The sequence below is a fragment of the Seriola dumerili genome, unplaced genomic scaffold (assembly GCF_002260705.1).
Source record: "Seriola dumerili isolate Sdu_G_001 unplaced genomic scaffold, Sdu_1.0 BDQW01000278.1, whole genome shotgun sequence".
NCBI lineage: Eukaryota > Metazoa > Chordata > Actinopteri > Carangiformes > Carangidae > Seriola > Seriola dumerili.
In genome coordinates, this window is record NW_019174533.1 from 132,264 (window position 1) to 156,029 (window position 23,766).

Genomic DNA, 23,766 nt, shown 5'->3' on the forward strand with positions numbered 1-23,766 from the left:
TTGCCCTTCCAGGTCTTGCATGGTTGGAAATCAATTTATTATTTCAGTCACCAGTGGTCCCTTCATTGCTTGAGATTTAATTAAGTAATTGATTTGTTAAAAAGCTTGAATACATTGAATAATGAATTAGCAGAGGTTGCACACTCTTCTCTCCATTTCCCATTATAGGAGTTATTTTCAAGCCAATATTTTACCACTATTACTTTTGGTAAAGAACCACAATCAGCCGTCTATTGATCACCGCTTTCCACCGATCTGCAACTTACTGCGTGTGTAATATCACAGTGTATTCAAAATAGCGTTCAAGCTGTTTAACTACAAGAAAATGACATTTAAGCAACGAGAATTTTTCTCTTCCACTTCTAGTCCTACTGTATTTGTACTTAGCAAAAAACTTTTAATTTTGAAATTGGAAAAAAAACAACAACTTACGATTGGTGGACGCTGCAGTTGTAGAACACAAAGTCCACGCTGGCAAACTTCTTTCCCGTCTCCTTCGACTTCAGATACAACTTTATTACACGTTGATCACCTACGAGGAGACACAAAACATCCAATTATCAGTACTCTTTTGTCTACAGTCTTCCTGTGCTTCCATAGTGCACAACTGATAATATCATATACAGTTAGTGTGTGGCCAATCCAATGTATTCTGAAGTGTTAACAGGTTAATTTTATGTGTTTCTTATCAATTCCTGCTTAGCTGGTATTCTTTTTACAGAAAGTCTAACTTGCAGACCACCAGGACTCATTCATTGCCACAGATATACGGAGTCCCAAAGTAATAGCAATAAATGAATAAGTAATTATAAAACAGTAATATGAGCAAATTGCTTTGTCACATTTCATGCCAGTGGTGTTGTCGCCCTCTCACCTCTCAGCCTATCACGTGGCTCCTGCCTCTTCAGCTAGCAGTGGTGACTGTCACATCACCACTGTCATAATATGTTAATGTTCAGCATTAAATAAATCAGTGTGAAATAAAAGTGTTACAAGCAGAAAAGAGGCCAAATGTCTATTTTTATGAGCGATAGGAAAAAAAGAGACTCATAATAATGAGCCGAGTTTTATACATTTTACACAATTTATTCTTATTAATATTTACTTCATAATGTTTTTTATTTATCTAATATTAAACACTTTGGGATTCTACAGATTGTGCTGGTTTTGAATTTATTCACATTTCCTTCAGGTAGTCAGATATCTGGGAACTTTCTTTTTTTTTTTTTTTTTTTACCCTGGTCTCGTGTGATGGGGGCAACGTCTTTTGTAGAGGGGGACAGGCAGAAGATGCGTCCACCGTAGATGCGTCCTTCCGTCTCTACATAGTCCTCAAAGGAGCAGTTGACTCCAGCAGACAGACTGGGCACATTCTGGGTCTGAAGCACCAACTAGGAGGAGGAGGAGGGAAAGCAGCAAGGTGAGGGACAACATAAATTTACACTGATATACTTCAATAGTAATGCAATAAACAAGATTTCTACTGCCCCACAGCAAAAAAATGCTGCTCAGATATTTGGCTCAGAACTCACTTGTCAGCTCGTTCTCAAAATGATGGACAGATTGCCAGTGATGACACAAGAACAAGCTTTATTTAATCTCATTTCACATCTATCTTGCTCACTTCTCCCGTCCGTCTTTCTTTCTCCCACTTCCCTGTCACACACATACACACCAACACAATACACACGCTCTGACACATCTAAACATGCATACACTAACACACCAACACACTGTACCTGCACTTCTGACATGGTGACGGAGACGGTGTCAGGTTGGACGGAGAGCCGGACGCACTGCTCCACTCTGGTAGTGAAGCGCTGCGGTTCCTCCGCTCGCTCACAGTGATCCTTCCTCGAACATCTGGAGAAGGAGGACGCACCACAGTCACGTCTCAGTTCAAAAGCCTCGGAGATAATGTTTCATTCAGATCACACCAATCCTGGTACTGGTTGTCCTTTTTTTTTTTTTTTTTAGGTAAAATACATGTTGATCAGTGTTTGGTCAAAATGTGGTGCTGGCAGCCTCAGCTGTTTCTCACCTCACCTTATATTCCGGGCTGTTCAGAGTGCAGGCATCACTGAATTAGTGATGTACGGTATTTATTGACAAACTCAAGGATGCTGGTTTCAGGCAGAGATTCTGTTTATTGGTGGGTGTAGGGATGCATGGAAATTAGAGGTAAATTAGGAAGGTACGGGAGACTGAGGATGTTTGCAACACTTGCATTTTTCAAGACTATTTGGACTAGACCAACCAAACTTTAATATATTAAACTTACATCTGTCTGCTAATTACCCATACCGCTTAAAGACGATTACACATGATGTATCATTCATCATTGATCAGTTGCACCACGGATCAGGGACAGTTGCAACATATTAAAAACACATGAAATTTCACTGATTAACTTTTGCTCTTTGTCTCAATAAGGAGGATGAGGAGAACATGAGACTAAATAATTCCAAAAATAAACTTGTTTGTATTTTCTTATGCGTCAAAATTATCAATTATTGCTGCATCTGTAGTGCTACTGGAAAATATTACCTGCATATATGTTGCCTACTTCAAACTAAAAGAGTTTTTTCTTTTTTTTTAAATACTGTTGTGTGGTCAGTTTTGATTTATCTTGGAGACAGTTACAACAACTCCCCCATTCTCCCCTACATATGAACAACCTATGCACTCAAAGGGCTCAACATAGAGGTGAGTGGAATATATTTTGTTAATGGTGACATGATTCAATGGCGTTGGTTCTTTGGATCTTGACATTTGGTATCCTGACAACAATATGTACTTGTAGTCATAATTAATCTATAGTTTATTAATAGTAATAAATAATTCTAAATTCTGTCAGTCTTAATAACAGATAAATTAAAAAAAAAAAAAATCATGGTTTAGTGCAGTCAAACATGGAGCCCAGTATGCAAGTGGAGTGAGAAAACAAATAGAATATTTCATTAGTTCAGGTGGAGCACAGAAGTTGGACTCGTATTACCTGATTGGCACCAGCTGCTCGTTCATGCTTTTACCATCATCAGCTGCTTGTAATGACTAGTAACGTCCATTCATATTAATACAGGTGGTAATACCAACAATTGTGGGTGAGTACTCTGCTGATACCTCCATGCCCACCCCATCTGCTGCCACAGCTTTCTCCACCAGCCCAACCCCCCTCCTTATGTGCTAAGCCTTTGGTATTGTTGACTTCACTAAAGTACGAGTGCTGCGTGTTTGTGAAAATGATTCCTTCAAGAGCAGATTTTTTTTCCATCATAACTAACTATATAATTTTGTATAATCCTTAATGCAATGTCTCTCACTGAATTAGCAGAATACATTTATGGAATGCAGCTACTGACAATATCAATATCAATACCCTGAGCATCAATTACATCTTTAGGAAATTCAGTTTGTCCAACTTGATGCTGATTGGAGCGTAAAGAGTCAGTATGAGTGTGAGAACTGTAAAACAAAGACCAAAGGAACTTCTGAGCTAAGCTGTTTTTATTTTTCATGTACACGTGAGTAAATGTATATGTATATCTTTCTCTGACTTCTTGGGAAACATATCTCTTAGATAAGCAGGCGAACTGTGTGTTCAAACACTTAACACACATGCACTTCCAAACAGGTTCACATAATTGCCTAGTTACTGTGAATTGATGGGAATTCCTCAACTTTGTTCATCGCAGAAACAGATTAGAATTAACCGCAGAGCACCCGCTTACCGTAACCACTGAGACTACTGCCTGGAATCAACATAGTGAAGAGTGGATGCACTTACACATTATGCAGCACACACCAGCCACAGTGAGGGTCTCCTGATCCCAGACAAGCTCCACAGGAGGTGTACTGCTCGCAGCTCTCCACCGGTACACGTGTATCCTGGAAAATACACACACACACACACACACACACCTGGTTAATGTTGCACACAAATCCTGTGTACACCACCTTCAAACAGCTTATACCATAATATAGGCCTAGTATAAACAGGATCTACCGGAGGTGTCCTGTGCCTGGAACATGAGATTAAAGGAACAAGCCCACTGTGACTATCAGAGATAAACAGCTCTGGAGGTGCTGCTTACAAACTCCACACCGCTGCATACAAGGCGAGCTAGATGGGGGGGGGAAGTCGAGGTTTAAACACATGCAAACACACACATGGGTTAAGATTACACCCTCTGACAAACCTCTCTCTGTAATATACGGTGTAATGCCCACAGTTCTCCAGTGGATCAGGGCAAGCTGATGCAAGACAGCAGTTTATTTTGAAAGATACTAAACAGGATCTAGAAAAAGTAAATTAATCAGGATTCTACACTGAAAACAATCCTAAATGTCTGGACAACGCCCTTTCAAATTAAAACAGACTGGACCTTTTATTCACTCATTTACTTAACAGATTAACAGCCATATACAGTCCTCTTATTTTCCTAGGATACTGTATGTACTGATAATGTTTCCCTTGTTGCATGTTGAAGAATTTTGAATTATATCTGATAATATGAAAACTGGATTACAAAGGAAAATTAACTTAACCGGTTTTACAAATCAACTCACTTGTAATGAGGAGTACTACTCAGCTTGTGATGTCATCAGGGTTATTCTGAGTTGAGCTTGAACACTACACATTTTTAGTCATGTTAGCATGTACGGATGGCAATGTCGGAATTATCCCAACAGCAATTAGCTACATGCTATGCCATGAAATTTTGTACAAACATTTGCATTTTCCCTCGAAGGATGCAGCCCACTGACTTTGGTGATTACCTAACTTCCTCCGGGACCACAACAATGTTGGCCACAAACATTCACGTTCACTACAGGATGAACTGTGAGAAAACATGATGGTTGACGCCTCAGTCTTTCATCTACCACCATTATCAGGTCATAATTCCAATGTGGACGACACTTCGGTTTAATATCTGCAAAACTAATGACATTCCAGTCAGCCTCATCTGTGGTGTGTGTTTAGTGCTAATTATCGAATGTTACCATGCTAACGCGCTAAATTAAAGATGCTGAACACGGTAAACATTATATCTGCTGAACATCGGCTTGTTTGCATTGTGATTTGCATGAGCTTGTTAGAATGCTGATATTAGCATTAAGCTCAAAGCTTCACAGAGCTGCTACTGGCAGTAGACTTCAGTATTGTGAACTAAAAAGCCTGAGTTACAAACATGGGGCATGGAGTTTGAATGATGTGAGCATTTACTAAGGAGGGACAGTGTAACGTAAAGACAAAAAAAAAAAGTTTCATTATGGGAAGTCTGGGATCCAGGATTTTTGAAGCTCAACCTGCACTCAGCACTAAAAATCAGGATAGCTCGGCCTCTGCTGCATCAGTTTTGCCAATTATTTTCTTAATCTGCCCCCTGCAGATCCCCCAAATTTATGGATGTGTGATAGAAAATGCAGGAGGATCCTTTGGAGGCCTCCTATGCAGCAAAAAAAAACCATTCTGTCAGGCTGTTTCGCCTTGACTTCACTATTATACTCTCAGATACATGATATCCCAACAAGTTCCAGCTTTAATTCAGATTTTAAATGAATAATAACATATGTTGTTTATAAAACCTCACAGCTGTCTAGAACAAACTCTATAAATCTTCAAAATCATACATTGAGAATGGCAATTTTCTGTATTATCAGTCATTAGAACATAAGAGGACTACAGTTGCTTAATGCCTGTGAATTCCTTGCAAAGAATATGCTATTGTACTTAACACCATTAAGATAAACATCGAGGATTACTCCTTTTGTCCGCTAAATCTCTACCCGCTGCCATCTGTGTGTCTGCATGACTAAGATAAGATGAAACTTTAATGATCTCTTTGGGGAAACCATAGAATTTGGGTATTAACAAGGACATCAAACAATGCTGTCCAAATTTACCTGTCTGTTAAACCGCTACCAAAGAAGATTGTGAACATCTTGAGACACGGTGAGACGGACGAGGGTTACCGTTTAAGAAGTCCATTTCCACAGATAGTTGTCTTTGCAGTTATCATTAAACAGACATGTTTTCTGCTGCTGTCTGCAGCTTCACCATCTGCCATCTGTCTGCACAATTACCAGGAAGCACAAGTTGAATTTCACTCAGGCTGTAGAATACTCTAAAGTCAGAACATTTTGAAATGCTTTAAGCATGGCTGTGCATACTGAAGTTTACTCTGCTCACTCTTAAATCTCCAAAATCTCCAGTGTACATTATCTGCATCCGTATGGCTTATCTCAACTTGCTGGATGCTGTTTGCCAGTGACTGGCAGACAGGAAACCGCCTCAGGCATACACACACACACACACGCAGAAACACACACACACACCAGCCCACACATTGGTGGAAAAAATTATTATTTGAAGCAAATTGAGAGTTTGAAACGAGTTTTCTGGGGCAGTTGTTAAATACTTAAATACATCGCTGACCACGCAAGACAAGTTCACACGCATGAGCACATGCAGGCACACACACCTCCAGCTGCATGTGTCAGGTGAAGTACGACATCAATAACACTGCAGATGCAGGGGGCACACCAGGTGAGCTGGAAGGTGGTGAGGGTGAATTCTAATGGAAGCTGCAGGCGCAGCAGCATAGAAACCTTCAAAGAGGAAACTCTTCCTTCGTGTACTTTAAAAAAAAAAAAAAAAAAAAATTCTTAAACTTCAAACAGTAAATCAGGCTCTTTTCATGCCTCTTGCCTGAACAACTGCTGCATGATTAATCAGATGCATATGATGGTTTTCATGTCACTGTGTTCTTTAAAAATGTCCAGTAACCTTTTGTGTCACCCAAACTCATCATCTTCTCCATTCCCTGTTTGTCCTCTAATTCCACCCTCCACTTCCCAAGCTCCTCCCTCCATCAGATGACTCCCACTGATGCTGCCACCCTCCTGCGGAGAACTCTGCTAGGACCTGATCGAGTTGTGGCTCAGTGTGAGCAGCCTGCATCAAAACTTTACATTCCAGGCAACGCTTTGCACTCCATTTGTGGCATGGTGAGACAGTTTGGTTTGTCTGTTAGGGTGCAAGTCAGGTTTCCCTTCTGACATGTACGATTTAGTAGCATTTGGGTCATAGTTGCAAAGAATGCACAACAAATTTAAAATCAGTATCAGATGTATGTTTGCACACAACAAGTCACAAAATCTTAGGTAGGTAAAAACACAGAAAGCATGCACTTTTTTGAAAACGAAGAAACTACCGACATATAATATGTATGTAAAGCAAGACGCAAAGTTCTACTGAATTCGATTTTTTTTTTTCTTTTTTACTCCAGACTGAAACAACTATTATATGGATTGCCATGATATTTTGCACAGACATTCATGGTCCCCATAGGATGAATCCTGACCACTTGAACCTTCCTTTGGCCCCAACATGAGGTTGGCATTTTTTTTTTTTTTTTTTTGTGAAATGTGTCTATATCTACCAAATGGATAGCCACAAAATTGCCAGACAATGGTTTTCCCCAGAGGATGAATCCCACTGACTCTGGTGATACCTAAATTATCACCAGCTCAAACATTTCACTGAGTGAAATATCTCAAGGTCTACGAGGCAGATTGCTATAATATTTTCTACAGGAATTCATGGTTCCCAGATGATGTATCGTAATGACTTTAATGATCCCCTGACTTTTCCTCTAGCCCCACCATGAGGTTAACATTTGTGGTTTTCAGTGAAATGTCTCATGGACACATTGCTATGAACTTTGGTTCAGACATTTGTTTTCTACTTAGAATGAAGAATAATAGCTCTGGTGATCCGCTGGCTTTTCATCCAGCTCCGTCATCAGGTCAAATTTTTAATTTGTCTCATACCTTGGCTTTAGGACCAAATACCTGCAAAACAATGACATCTCCGTCAGCCTCAGCTGAACTTTATGTCTAGGCTAGCGCTACTTAGCAAATGTTAGCATGCTGACGTGCTAAACTAAAATGGTAAACTAAAATAACATAATGACATCAGCATGATAGCGTTGTCATTATGAGCATGTCAGCTGACATTATTTAGCTCAAAGCACAGCTGTGCTTCTGTACAGCCTCACAGGGCTGTAAACTCATATTAGCGAAGTCATTCTAATACAGGTAAAGGAAATCCAAAACCAATGGTGATGGAGTTGTATTAGTAAAATTACACTGAATGAAACTGATATTATGATATTTTAGTAACTTTATTAACACAGGCCACCCATTCCAATATATTTTTCGGCACCTGTTACTTTTGTCCTTTTGTGGTAGGGATATTGTATGATACTAATATGATGCTATTTCCAGATACATCCCCTAGACAGCATTCATGCAAACAGCACAGAAGCCTGTTTTATCCTCACACTGTACGTCTCCTCTTATCTTATGGCAGATTCATAGCATGATAATAGTAACCTGTGTCTGATAACTATTATAATGCTACCATTACCAGGCACAGGCCTCTTACAGGACACCAAATAGCAGCAAATTGTAGTCATTACTTGCGCCTGGACAAATACCACGCTAGTAATACAGCCTATCTGATAGAGGGAGGAGGAAAAAAAAAAAAACATGTCATGCTCAAGCACAATAACCAGGGAGAGAAGTTTATTCAATGGGGTTTTGTGATAGTGGGGCGGATGATGTATTCCAATAGAACAGTTCAATTATTGAGTTTTAGAAAACAGATAATGGGATGGGAAACGAGAGATGCTCAGCCAAAGACTCTTTGTCTTACTGAGGTGACTGAGGAGCGCGTGTGTTTGTGTTTGTGTGTGTGTGTGTGTGTGTGTGTGTGTGTGTGTGTGTGTGTGTGTGTGTGTGAGAGTGTGTGTGTGAGACAGTAAGTAAGTGAGAATCACCTACTTATATTAAATATGGCATTTTCATCCCTGGCCTATTTGCGGCTGTAGAGGGAAACACATTCATCTGTGGACAGTGAAGGGAGGGGGTGGTGGGGTGGTGGGGAGAATGAGCAGAAGAGGTGGAGGAAAGAATAAGATCTCAGAGGGAAAAAAATGCCCATTTTAACCATTAGTTTTTAGTCTTCAAACCAATAATGGACAACATTTGTGGAGAAAGAAAAAAAAAAAAACTTCTGGTGTGATTCAGATGCTTTTTCTTTTCTTTTTTGTCATGTTTCCAGAGCGGAGGAGAGAGGGAGAGCGGAGGAGATGCTGGGTGGATGTAGGGAGGGGGTTACAAATAAATAACAGCTACAAATGAGCCTCTCTCATTTGGGTCGTGATAGAGAGGCTCTTAATTTGCCTAGTGGCAGATGAGAGGAAAGAAGGGGGTGTGGGTGGAAGGGGGGGGGGGGTCGGTATGAGGAATGCAGCGAAGGATGGATGAGAAAGACACACAAATGTAATTGCGACTGATGTTTCTTTCCGCATATGGGGCCCGTGTGGTCCCAGCTAGTTGCAGCTATAGGCCCAGCTGTAATTGTCCCATCTGTATAATATTGAGGGGTGGGGGTGGGGTGGGGGGTGGGGTGTATAAGGCGCTATCACTACACAATAGGGTGATGGATGGCTTATTCTGCCAGTAAACTGGATTTTGAGACTGCCACACACACGCCCATGTTACCAGCAACATGCACACAGATATGCAATTTGTGGTTACATACATACGTTGATGCAGAAGTATTTGCTCATGCAGCTGCTCTGTGAGTTAATAAACTGCATGAACTTTAACGTGTGGCTGTAAATTACAATTCAGTGAACACAGCAGACAGGTACACACACATGTACACACATGTACGCACATGTACACACATGTACACACATGTACACACATGTACACACACACACACACACACACACACACACACACACACACACACACACACACACACACAAACACACGCGCTCCTCAGTCACCTCAGTAAGACAAAGAGTCTTTGGCTTAGACACACTTTTTCCTCTCTGGAGAATTTTGGATCCTTTAAAATTTTGGTTTTACTTATTTATTTATTTGTCCCTCCAATTTCCCTTCCCTCTCTTCCTTTCCGTCTTTGTGCTGTGCTCTCATCTGTCTTGAATTTGGCTGGACATAGAAAAAACACAGCAAATGAGACCATAGATCACTGGTAAACACCCAACAGACAAAACCATGGAAGAAATAAGACAGCAAGCGCAGAAACAGAGGAGACATATAGACCTTTGTGAGGAGAGAGAATCTCTCCATCCTTATCCTGAGAAAGTGCATTCTTGTTTTCATTAGCTCTGTGATCACCAGCAGGTATTTGCCATATTCCTGCAGTTTCTTCATCCCACAGGGAGTGTGATGGAAACCCAACGCCCTACTGACAGTGTATGATCAGCAAAACCTGTAAAGTCTCCTTCTTTAACATGTTTATCTTTGTCATTTCTCCCTTTGTGTCACTCCTGTGCAATACAGATAGCAGGAAGAAACTAGTAGATCTGTGTAGATCAGGCTGAGATTACAGTGGTTGTTTACAGTTTAAAACCGCATTGTGTATCACTTGATGTAAATATACACCCTTAATATTAGTGAGAATAAAAAAAATACTGGAGTGCTCCCTTTACGCTAAAGAAGAAGCCGTGCTCGCCTGAAAGGAACATTAAGGGATAGTTTTGGGGATATCCACTTTCTTATTCTGAGCAGTTAAAAACGAAGCTACAGCAGAGGCCGGTCAGCTTAGGAAGCAGGGGCAAACAGCTAGCTTAGCTTAGCTCTGTTCAAACGTAACAAAATCTGCCTACAGCTCCTGTGAAGCTCATGTTTTACTTCCGAATTTGACCAATAATAATCATAAACTTTATTTATACAGCACTTTTCATACAAGACGTGTAGCTCAAAGTGCTTTACAAAAAAAAAAAAACACTAACAAATTGTACTATAAAAAAAGGGAAGATATAAGGACAATGAAAATAAACAATAGAAAGACTGTAGATAAGATGTAAATGAAAATAAAAATACAAACTAGTAAGAACAGTAAATGTGAGATGTGAGTATATGAGAGAATTAATTAAAAGCCAAGTTAAATAAACAAGCTTTCAGCTGTAGTTTTAACAAGTTTTAACAAGTAAGATGTAACACATCAATTATTGAGCTTTAGAGGTAGAGATGTTTTTACCTTCGAACAGAGGTGATGTTGTAGCTTCATATTTAACAAACAGACACATGAGTGGTATCAATCTTGTCATCAAATTATTAAAAGCAAATGCTGAACTGAGGCTTCAAACACTCTGTGGTTCATATACAAAATGAACATGTCTGATGTTTGCTCCAAAAAGCAGCATTCAAGCATACAAACTCACAAGAAAGATCTAATACGTCCCATGTCCGTCTCAACCTTCGCTTATTTACACACACACACTCACACACACGCACACACACACGCACACGCACACACACACACACACACACACAGACACACACACACACACACACACACACCTTCAGAGTCACTCAGTTCAGTTCTTTGACAAATCAACTTTAATCCATTCTCTCGCTCAAACCCAAGTCACGCTGTTCCTCTCAGCCACATTAAGACATCTCTCTCTCTCTCCCTCTCTCTCTCTCTCTCGCTGTCCGTCTCTTTGATCGTCTCACAAATCACATTCTGATCAGCCGATCACTCATCTCTGCCTTGACAGACAGACACCTTGAGGCAGGTTATCACGCCATCCACAGTGCAAATATGATTCATATAATAATGATACAACTAAAATAAAATATGACTAAATTTAAAAAAGGCTTCATGAATTATTTTAAGTTGTAAGTAATCTTAAGTTTTGCAGGGATATATAATAAAAATGTGTCATTTATGTTTGAAATAACAATAAAAAATATTTTCTTCAAATGCTTTTCGAAATTCAACGCTAATTGCCTGAATTGGATTTTGTGCAGAGACGGTATGATGTGCATTTCCCAGTTGTTAAACTGACTACCACCATGAGGAAACTGTAGCTGTGCCAAGGTCTCAAACCCTCACAAGAAAACACCACAACACATGCAGTGGACGCCACACAGACTGTTAATGAGCACAGAAGCAAGAGCTGCTATCAACACTTCTTGCAACACTTCCTCTACTGTTGTCAACTTAAGAAACAGCTTCTAGAAGAAGCCAGGCATAGCACCCCCCCACCCCCCCACAGTGACTGTTTATATCTACTTAGCAGCCCCCGCTCATTTTGGTTTATGCAAAAAAATGTTTTTGGAGTTCAGAGGTGAGTAAAAGGCAAGTATCAACCTTCATCTCCAGACAGCAGTGGCCCTGGAAGACTTCAATGTCTTTCTCAGAGACACTTCAGAATTTATTTTCACGGCTGCCTTCTGCTTGAAATGACACTGACTTTAAGCAATAGTCTTAACAATCCTGTCACTTTAATTTCAGTTTTCCAACGAAAAAACAACTGCTAAGACATGCCATCCCAAAACTCAACTCTGCAATTAGCTGACAGGGCCAAGGGCACTTCCATTAGATTGCTGTATCCTCGTCTCATTATTCTCCCCGTCCCTGTCTTCACTAACATTTTTTTAGCGACTTCAAAGTTGGACAAACACCAAAGAAACTGTTTTAAAAAAGGAGCACACGACAGTCTTTTCTCCCTGACCTCCAAGTGCAGTAAATGCTGAGTGAATTGAATATGAACCCTCTCTGATGCGGTGCCAGGGGTAGGGTTTCTCCGCTGTGCAGTACAGTACAGCTCAGTACATTTCTGTACTGTAGCTAAATCAATACACGGAGGTACATCATCAGACCATTATGCCACTGTCTGAGCGGCCTCGCGGAGGCAGGGGGCGAAGCCTTTGGCTGCCAGCGGGTCACCTTACGAAGCTGTTTTACAAGCAGACAGGCTTGACCTTGCCCTGTGAGTACAGTAGTGGAAATCTGGTGGTGTCGCTAAGGCGGGGAAAAGATCAGAGGCTGGGCTTGGCTTCAGATCTGCTCTGTACATCCAGTAGATCACAAGAAGTAGATTGCAAGACCCCAAAAAAAACCAAATCAAAATATAAAATACATGGCCTCTGGCTCGATTAGCCTGTAATGAAATCTAAGAATAACTCATTATAATAGGAATTAGGTAAATAGAAAGCTTCACCTCATAGCTGCACTTTGGAAGCAGCACAAGGTAATTATATGATAAGTGAGTAATTAGGTAGAAAGGTACAGTAGAAATCAATATATTATGAGATGTAATCCACTTAGTCATTTCCTTTAAAGCAATTAGGTGATGTCAACCATGGGGACATAAAGGATCCAAGAAATATGTCTGTCTCGGTGACGTCAACAACAGACGGTAATGACAGGATGAAAAATCTCTCTTACCCTGCTGTTTTTATTAAATCGGGACAATTTGAACATGTAAGGAGGAAACAACAGCAATGATAAAATTGATTTAGAGTCACTGTTCGCTTTTATGAGCACAAAAACGATATGACATCACCGACCAGAAAGCGACCGACCAAAAGCTAAAGGCAGGCAAAGATACATAGATATACATAGAGCGAGAGGACATAGAGAAACTGTGTGTGTGTGAGTGTCAGTGTGTGTGTGTGTGTGTGTGTATAGCAGAGACACAAAGAGAGCTGTGTATAAATCCATCGCTCGCTAATCGAAAAACTCTGCTCTCGCAGTGAATCGGACGGTTTTATGTTTTCACTCTATGTGTGTGCGGATGCTTACATGCGAGTCTCTACTGCTGTACAGATGCGCAGTCTATATGCTGCAGTCCAATCCACCACTTTTAATTATGTGTGTGAGTGAATATGGGAAAAGGTAAATTGCTCTGTCAAGCTGGGAAATGGGCTTTTTGATGTTTGAGCTCTCATCACTTGGCATTTCTATTATTCAACAAGGAGAGAGGAATGGGGGGGGGGGGGGAAGAGGGGAGGAAGAGGACAAACAGGGTGAAGGTATAGCTCACTTCTGAAACGCTCATCATAGAGTCCACGTATATGAGTATATGATGGGATTTGAAGTGGCATGGTGAGAAGGGTGCTACCGTACAGCAGACCTTACTCCAGAAGACCCCAGGTGCAGGAGTGAGCTGCATCACCGTCTTGAACAGCATTTTTTTTTTTTTTCGTTGTTTCAGTTTCAGAGAGTTGTTAATTATGCACACATTTTTACATGTCACATAACTTTAAGGTCCCCTGTGCTCTTTTAATTTAGTGGCTTTCATCTCATTGTTTTGGTCTTATAGCCCAGAGCGTTACTGCATGCTAACCTGTAATTAGCAAACTGAGGAGCCAACTATTACCCTGAGGTCTTTGTGGAAACTAAAACAGGGGTAAAAACAGAGGGAATATTGGGGTGAGAATATTCAATTGCCAGAAACATGACTCCAAATTAATGCTAATGTTGTTCTATCTCTCTGCCGGATATGGAAATAAGCAACTTTTTGCATGTTAACCACAAGCTTACAGCTTGACACTGACATTTGGCCTTGTATTTATTGGTCTTATATATCTGGCATATTCCAGAAACTAGCTAAAACTAGCCTGTTTACCATTAATGTTAGTCCTACCACGTATCGCACGTGACAATTTACGGTTTGCAAGTATTTTTTCTGGAATAAAACATAAACATAGACTTCACTTGTGTCTGTGACGTTTGCGGTTAATTCTTTTGCATGTGTGCATAAAAACATTTTGCCTCAAAAGGAACTATTTGTAAGTTTAGCTATTACTACATAGCCAGCGTTCGCATTAACAATTGTTTACTTACCTGTCTTGGCAAGAGCTTCAGCTATCGTTGTGTTTACAAGACGAGAGTTTATAATACGCCCTCTGAGCAGCGCTACTTCTTCAGGGCAGCCTGGACGCTAATGTGACTTGGTATCATAAAGTGAAGTTTGATGCTGAACGTTTCTTCTACGCTGGTAAGTAAACAGCTGTTAATGATAATGCTGGCCATGCAGCAATAGCAAAACTTACAAATAGCTTCTTTAAAAAAACAAGAATTACAAAATGTAGGGAACTAATGTTTATTTTTGCTGTCCTGTAACACCACAATGTAACTAACACATTATCACCATATGCAACAAGCTAATCTTTACCTGACTAACAAAGTAAAGCTTTTATGTGTTTGTAGCCGCAAGGTTGTGACACGCTTCACTAATGGGAACCCCTTTGCTCTTCCCATTCGATCGCAGCACCTTCACCACCCTTGGACCTTCTTGCACATGCCACACCCTCTGGCAGCCGTATTGGAAATCTATGCTCTCCGTAACAGGCAGCTACATCTCTAAACTCCTGCAGTCTCAGGACAACTGATCAAACATTGTTAAACTCTGTGCTATTGCTGTTGGGGAATTTATCATTCCTTGTATTTTCTCATTAGATTGGATCCCCAAATGTAACTAAACCTCTGTCCACAGACCAGAGAGAAAACAGCTACAGTTTTTGTTTTGGATACTTTTTTTTTTATTTGACTTGAAAGAAAAGCAGGAGTTTATACACCCCTGGGCTTGGCCGGCGACCTTAAACCACGATACATTATCTGGAGTCCAGACAGCCTCTGGCTAGGAAAACGTTCCTCATCAGCAGGCTGAGGAGGCTCTGCACACCCTCTGGTCCTGTACTGTCTGGAACACAAGTTCACATTCAGCAGCAGAGGGAAGATCCTTATTCTATTCTATGCTGTGTGAAGCCGCAACCGGGAGAGCACTTACTCCACAAACTCACTCCATCTGAAAGTGAGGACCCCTAAGAATATTGAAAAGATGAGGCAAGGAAAGAGGCAGAGAAAGGAACAGAGCATATCCTGCGAACCAATTATATTTTCCCACCTTTTCAACTCCCACCACAGCTCTCGCTCTCTCTATCTCTTATACTCTGTTTCATTTTCTGACTGGACTGTGAATTTGGTCAATGTTGAAGTGAAAGGCCATTATCTCTGCCGTCCAAAGAGATGGTCACTCTGTCTTGTCTACTCTGTCAAATAGTGTGGTTTCGGATTTTCGCTGAAACAAAATTACAGTTAAAAGATAAAATTTAAAACAAAAATTGCCATCACAGCATGTGTGTGAGGCAAAAATGATCCGGTGCAGATATAGCCACTGTATGAATCTGCCATCTTGAATTCATTTGCACTTGCTATTGTAGCTTTGAAAGAATATCCAATAGTAAAGGAGGAAACGTTTTGGGAAATATGCTTGTTTCCTTTCTTTCTGAGAGTAGAATGAGAAGATCAATACCACTCTCATATCTACATACTAAATATGAAGCTACCAACAAGCAGTTAGCTTAGCATGAAACCTCCCTGTCAGCAACTCTAAAGTTCACTAACTAACATGTCCTGGAGTCTTTTTGCCATCTGTAAAATTACAACTTGTTGTTTTTCTGTTTCTGTATGAATTAAGGAAACAAAATATAATAGGGTAATTATTAAAATTTAAATGTACCCACAGGCAGATTTATTTAGGCTGGCTGTTTCCCCCTGCTTTCATTTTTTAAGCTAAGGTAGGCTAATCGCCTGCCAGCTCTAGCATTTGCTATTAATCTTTTTTTATCTAACTCAAGAAACTCCATGTCAAGAAAGTGTGCAAGAAAATGAATGACCACATTTCCCAAAATATCAAACTGTTCCTTCTAGTAAAAGAAAAGAAAAGAAAAGAAAACGAGTTTTGGAGGAAAAAAGAAAGAAAAAAACCCTCAAACTGGATTCCTGATTATATTCTAAACCTACTCTGAGCGGAGAAGCATTGTGGTTTGTACCAGGCTTCTCCCTGTCACAGGACCTCCCATACTCGCTGCACTAACATGCACAGGCATGTAGTGGACATATCAGCGCTCATCAAAAATAAAGCACTGGCTTTAATAATTGAAACAGACTTTCTGGTGGCAATAGCAGTCATCTTTAATGCAGATGACAGGAGTTAAAAGGGAAAATCTGCAAACACTCCCAGCATGGACTTTCCATGCAGCTTTCTTCATCCTGCTGAGCAGCTGCTGAGCACTGCTGGCTGAATCAGAGATACTTATTGGATACAGGCCCAATGCTGGTACAGTATTGTCATTAAAATTGATAGCATTGCTTAAGTCTTATAGTCTCTGTTGACAGCTCACTATTTTTTTCTTTTGTGCAAATGCACAGTAAATGATTCTGAAGGTTTCCCAAAGCTCTAGTTTCTCTTTCAGACACTCACCTTCTGTGGTTCATCTGAGACTTGACCTTGCAATTACAGTACATTTTGTAATATTGCTGATCTAGCAGCGCTGTCACGATCTAGAAATTCAGCTTTATTCTACTGTTGGCAGTATAATGAATATAGGAACTCACACTGATTCTAATTTTGTTGTCAATGTTAGTAATTTTGGGAATTAAATCCTAATCAAATCCAAGTTTTTCTTTCTATGCATGCATACATGATTCTGTGTTTCAGCGAGTGTGTTCATGTGGATAGGCTCCCTCTGCTTCAGTATATATTTATGTATCTCTCGGTACAGTACAAGTCACTCCCTGGACTCCTATCCGTGATCGAAGGGGCCTTATTTCCCCGGTCAAATCAACACAGACGACGTCCATTTGTATCAATTACACTCCACTTCCTCTTCGGACTCATTCAGATACATGGAAGTCAATTATGTCTAATCGCTGGTAAATTACACAGCACTCACATGGCAGTTACTGTCTACATAGTGGGGAGTCTCATTGAAGGTTATCACATCGCGGTCATTAACCGTTAGGAGATAAGAGTCATGCAGGTAAAAGGAAGGAGAAGAGAGAAAGTGGAAGAGCAGCCGCAGCTAAACTCTGACAAATTGTTTGAAGACAGGTCAAGATAACAACGCTGAGATGCCACGACTGCAGGATTTCGTTGTACCTTTTATGTTGCAGATGAAGTGTGGGAAATGAGAGGTCAGTGAGACAAAAGCAAATCATGAAAAATTCAATTGAAAAAGCCACATAATACTGGACAACAGTGACTACAAAAACGTACTGATTTGGTAAAGATGCTCTTTAAATGCACTTGCTTTCATGAGTCCATTGAAAATACATATTTTCTAAATTAAATAAAAGTAGCAACAATTAACCTATGAACTGTAAACTAAAGCCTTATCACGCAGAAAGTGGCACAGTGAAATTCATTTGTGTATCTTTGCTAAATTATTTGTTCTAAAAGTTTGGTGATTATTTGCAGGGCTACATAGTAAAGTACTGTATCAAGCTACCAAGCCAACCATTAATATGTTAGCCAGCCTGGAACATGCTAGTGATTGCAGAGTTGCTACAGTTCTGTTTACTCCCCCTCGTTGCATTTCGCTGCTTAATAATTCATTAAAGAACTGTTAAAGGAATGAAACTGATAGTTGGCAAGCTTGTTAGCTTGGTCGCTACCAGTACAATAAGTACACAAAGTGTAGGCTTATTAAAAATAATGTATTTGTACTATTAACTCCTGCCCCATAAATGTCTGAAAAACATGTAGATCATAGTTTATCCACTCACAGAGGAGGTCAAATGAAACACTGCTAATAAGCTAGATAGTGTTTTAAATGCGGACGCGACCGGGCCTTCAAAGTGAAAACCAGATTTATTATTCATCTGGTTTTTTTCTTGCAGAGTTTGATTCAAAAATCTAAAACTGTCACACTTTGAAAGACTAAATCTTTCACACTTCAATTCAAATGCAGAGGTTGTATATATACTGTAGGCTATCCCTGGTGGAAGGGGGATATGAGGCTTCATCCTATATGTGACACATTTAATATTCATGATATTAATTAGCACTCATGTGGGTGTGTGTGTGTGTGTGTGTGTGTGTGTCTAAGTGAGTGTGTGTGTGTGTGCACATGGACATGTAATACTGCTTAATTTGCAAATGTATACATGCACTGTAGATATGTAATTAGCTTGATTGCTCCCGCTCTGTATGATTTCAATACATCTTTCCTCATTAACTGTTTATGTGCTATTCCCCTGTCATCATTTTCTTTTTTCTTCTACTCTCTCTCTCTCTCTCTCTAACCTTCTCTGGATCTGTTTTCAGTACTGTGGATCTGAGTGTGGAAGCAGTGTGTGTATATCGTTGCAAACGTATGTACACTTACACACACACCTTGTTCAGTGTGTGTGTTTTATGTCACTTTATATCACTAGAGCTCACCCTAAAACCACCAGACAGAAAAATGACCATAGATCATCATATCGTTACAGTTGTCACGGCAACAGAAGGATGCATTATGGGATGCACTGCTAACCTTGCATGAATATATCACCGTATTGTGAGTGTTCACGTGTGTGCTTCTCATACCTGTTTATCGGTGAGGGCGTATAAGTATTGATGATCCGGGCTGAAGAGAAGATCTCTAAGGATGGGACTCCCATCACTCACCACCACATTTTCATACAGCAAGGCAGGCTGGGTAATGGAGTTCACAAGGATCTGGAAGAGGACAGAGGAGAATGGTTACTGGTTAATAATAGTATAAACAACAAAGGACAAATAAATCACACTTGACTCCTGCCGTGGCTGCTCCCCTGATTACTCATGGTAATCCCGTGAACACACTGTAAACAGCTGTAACAGGAATAGGAATTTTCCTCAGATGAAATAAAAACTATTCATGTGGTCTGTGGATTATTAGAGAAACAGGGACTTTGTACCTGGAGAGACATGATGCTATTTGCAACACACCACCAAAAAAAATTCAATTCACCTCCATTGTATTAAGAGTGGAAGCAGAAATCTCATATATCTCTTATATATCTCAAAACCTGGTCAGATAAAAAACAATATTACCTGCATGGCTCAATATCATTAGAGGTAAGTGAGAGGATGTGTTTTGTACAATTTGGGTGAAACAACAACAAAAGCAACAACATTTGCAGGTTCCTATCAGGGCTAGACCATATGGGCAAATAATGAACAATAATAAAAACCAGAGATCATATATACTTATATATGATGATATATGATAATATTTTTTCAAACTTCATGTGCAAGACAGTCATAATAATAAAAGACCTACACCACCTTCAAGGCTGTCATCGTCATACATATTCCTTTTTACACACAGTTATGAACTGATGCTTCAACTAAACAGAGCACTGACATCCAATCAGTTTCAGCACAAATAAAGCAGGAACGTCAGCATGACTTCACATGACAAGTATTGATGGGAAGAAACATCATGGCCCGTGGCTTGAGGAACCTCTGTATTACAGTATTGTCATATTTTCTGCTGTAACAGCCTGGGGACAGCACTACATCTGCGAATGTCCTCGACTGAGTGAGAAGTGATGAAGCTACACCATCGGTCGGCTAGCCGAGTGTCGGACTTTTCCCGCCGGCCGCTGCTCTTTTCAAAATGGTTTGGCGTGAAATGTTTCTATTACATCATCAGCAAATCCACAACAGTTTCGACCATAACCCTTTTATCTAACTCAACTGCAGAAGGTAACAAGCCTTCGTTTCTATTTTCCTCTGTTTGATAATTGTACAATGCACAATGCCTCATTTTGATCCGCTCCCATTTGCCCTCTTAGCGTTACTGCATTACAAGTTAATACAAATTCAACACTTCACACTGTAACCGTTTCAAATTGAAAGCTCTCTTGTGTTTCAGTGGACTGAAACCCTTTGTTTCTTCTTTTTTTTTTTTTTTTGCTGCACTGACGTGCTGCAGTAAGCGCATTGTCTCATTTCTGGTTGCTAGAGTTTCAGAGTTTTTAACCGGACCACCGATGTGGCGGCAAACTGGGATTTCTTCCCAGGGCGCGCGACGGCCAGTCCGAACAGTCTGTAGTGCGAACAACAATAAAATCATGAATGGACATTTACTCTCAAGCGCTTGTGCACCTGTGACAATACCCTATTTACTTTTTTATGTTGACGGCACATTGTGCATTTACACATTATCTTCTATTAATTATTGAAGCTTAGAAATAAGCATTTTGACATGCCTGGCTGTGTGGCGCCATCCGTGAACTGAAAGGAGGATTTAACGCCGGCAAGTTAAAACAGCATTTAACCTTTAGTTTTGTTGTGTATGATCTCATCCCCCATGTGTCCACATGATGAAAGGACAAGGCGCATGGTCTGACCGGGAAAGAAATACTGTCTTGGACTTACGGCACCCTGTGCACACCCATTCGCAGTCCAGCCACATATCAGGTTTATACCTTGTCTTGTATCTTTGTTATCATCCTTAGCCTCTGCAAAAACACATCTAACCTTGAAGAACAACAACAAATTCTCTCTGAATACTTTTAATTCTTTCAAGACTCATTCCGTCTTCTCTAGCGCACAGCAGCTACAGTGTGTTGGGGAAAACGATGTAGTCGGTTTCACCTCATGTAAAAACATTCAATTCCCGTTTCATTTGCAGTTAACACTTCAGAAGTTTACTCAAAATGTTTCTGTCGGCTGAAAAACAGCTATTTAAGTGGCAGATAACATTTTCAGCACTTTCATTTGGTTCTCAATTTATGCTGAAACTCACAATCATTGCCGCCACACCGTAGATGTAAGTATACTACACAACCGAATGATGGTTCTTTTTTTGGTGCCGGCCGGTGTTAAGTCGACTGACAAAATGAGAGAGTCATGAGGGTCGCTCCTCCTGAACCAGCCAGTGGATTTTTTTTCCCTTCCCTCTGTACTTTTTTTTGTCTGGATCTTTCTCTTTCTAATTTCCCGACCTCTATCTGCTCATCCATCACCTGACAGCAGTTTAGTCTTCTAAAACTTTCTGTCGCCTAGACTCGCTCTGTCATCTCTCCTTTTTTTTTTTTTTTTTCTCATTATAGTCTCAACAGTCTCTGTGGTTATTATCTGCCAAATCACTTCCAGAGTTCCCCTTAATCTTTTTTTTCTGAACAGAAGGTTCACTAACAGACAGGCTGTCATCATTGTATGTGCTTTTGTTGCTTAAGAGGAGGAGGCGGCTTTGGTTAAAAGTCAAGTGCTCTGACAAATCAGCTTTAAGGAGTTACACGTTGGGACACTGAGAGTATAAAATATAGAGATTTTACACTTATTGCTAAAAATGTGAGGATGTTTACAGCAAGAAATAGAACAAAGAGCAGCAGGTTTCTGTTGGAATCTGATGCTGTTAACATGTGATTGTCAGACTTTGTCACAAAAGCTGCAAATTACAGTGTTTGTGTGTGTGACCCAGTTGTTATTAGTTTCAGCAGTCGCTTATGTTGCTCCCACATGAAGACACACACAAAAACACACACTGAAACTTTTTATGTGAATTGATCTTTCGTCCACTTGGCTCTGATGACTTCCATCTCTCTCTCTCTCTCTCTCTCTCTCTCTGTGTCAACAACAGCTTGCACTCACTCACACACACACACAAGAAAAAAAAAATATGAAAACTCACAAGAAACAAACAAAAACACTTTATCTGACCTGTCTAAAACTGCTACATGCCCTGGGCCGTCCTATCGCTTGTGAGGAGTGAAGGACTGTGGCGGAGCGAGGGGGGGGAGCAGGAGCAGGGAGCGTGCTCTGCCCTACAGCTCGGGGCAGAGGGCAGTTGGAGTGGGATTCAGGTCAGCTGGCACGGGGGGGGGGGGCTGCAGACTGGAGCAGGTGACTGTAGATTCTCATCTATTCTACTAGCCTGCAGGTTTCTGCTCTCCTTCTGCGACCTCTGCACTCTGGAAGTTACCCTGTCCAAACACAGAGCGAGGAAGTGGCAGCACTTAAGGGTGAGAAACTTTGATTAACCCCTCCGATAATCTACTTTTTCCAGTTGCTTTTCTTGGAATTCACACTGACGTGACGCAAACTGTGCGATCACATCTAGTGGAAAACTTTGCATTGTTTGTACGGCTTCATTTAAGCATAGCTTTATGTTACAAGAGTTTCAAATGAATGTCATCTGTTTACCTCGCTGAAGGAACCAGCTTCATAAATTGCTCTCTCTCTCTCTCTCGCTCTCTCTGTAGTCTGTGCTCACTAAATTCAAAGCCATAAAAGTGGGAAATAAAAAAAAGGAGTGACACTGGGGCATCTGGATCTTTTTTATATTTCCATTTAGTCCAGTCTCTCACTTTCTGGAACTTATTAGCAAAGAGCTCAGGCTATAAGATGAAAGAGACTCTGGTCCAAAAGCAGTGTCAACCTGTTTTAAAAGGTGCTTAAATATGCCTTTCTAACTGCTTCCAGGATGATTATTAGACCAAAACAAACCCCATAAAGGTTCCCACTTTGATGTTACTGAAAGCTTATGAGTCATTAAAGCAGACAGTTTTTTTTAATGATTAGTTTGCCTCTTTGGAGCCACACAATCATATGTATTTTTATCTTGCTCAGCAGTGCCACTCTCTGATGAGTGCGCTGAACAGTAATTGCTGCTATTTGCATTCAAATTATCCACCAATCAATTAGTTTCAAAACACAATGTTTATTTGGAATATATCCGGGCTAAAATGACACATCGCTCAGCTCAGTCACTTCAAAGCAGGGACGCTGCAGTGTGTATGATTTACTGAACTCTCCATTAATATTCCAGGCATTTAGCTAATGCTCTTTTCCAGGGTGACGTACACTGAGGAGGCAGGAACACGTTTTTGCGTCTTGCGTGAGAACAGCGCAATAAGACATGTATCATGTCTTCAACCTTTCAGATGAAGGACGGCCCGTCTCTCTGGTGCACCTTAAGTCACGCAGCTCTACGGAGACCGACACTGTGGGGAAAGTGAGGATCAGGATGGAAGTTAAAGGTGACTTTTTCCTAATGAGCTTCCCACCCACGCTCTGACTTTGGACTCTCCTTTACCATCCTGCATGCCCCCCCCCCCGCTCTCCTCGGACATCTCCGTCTTCTCTATCCTCCTGGGATTAG

The 23,766-nt window shown here is 40.6% G+C and overlaps 1 protein-coding gene across 1 annotated transcript in view; it reads right to left on the minus strand.

The window, feature by feature from the left end:
• The window catches only part of LOC111230678 (plexin-A1-like), a 224,213-nt gene that overhangs the window by 118,802 nt on the left and 81,645 nt on the right, over window positions 1-23,766 (minus strand). The window contains exons 5-9 of the mRNA XM_022757485.1: window positions 19,218-19,349; window positions 3,788-3,888; window positions 1,740-1,863; window positions 1,238-1,391; window positions 433-532 (exon numbers count right to left, since the gene is read on the minus strand). Coding sequence (XP_022613206.1) covers window positions 433-532; window positions 1,238-1,391; window positions 1,740-1,863; window positions 3,788-3,888; window positions 19,218-19,349 — 611 coding nt within the window. The remainder of the gene's footprint in view (window positions 1-432; window positions 533-1,237; window positions 1,392-1,739; window positions 1,864-3,787; window positions 3,889-19,217; window positions 19,350-23,766) is intronic.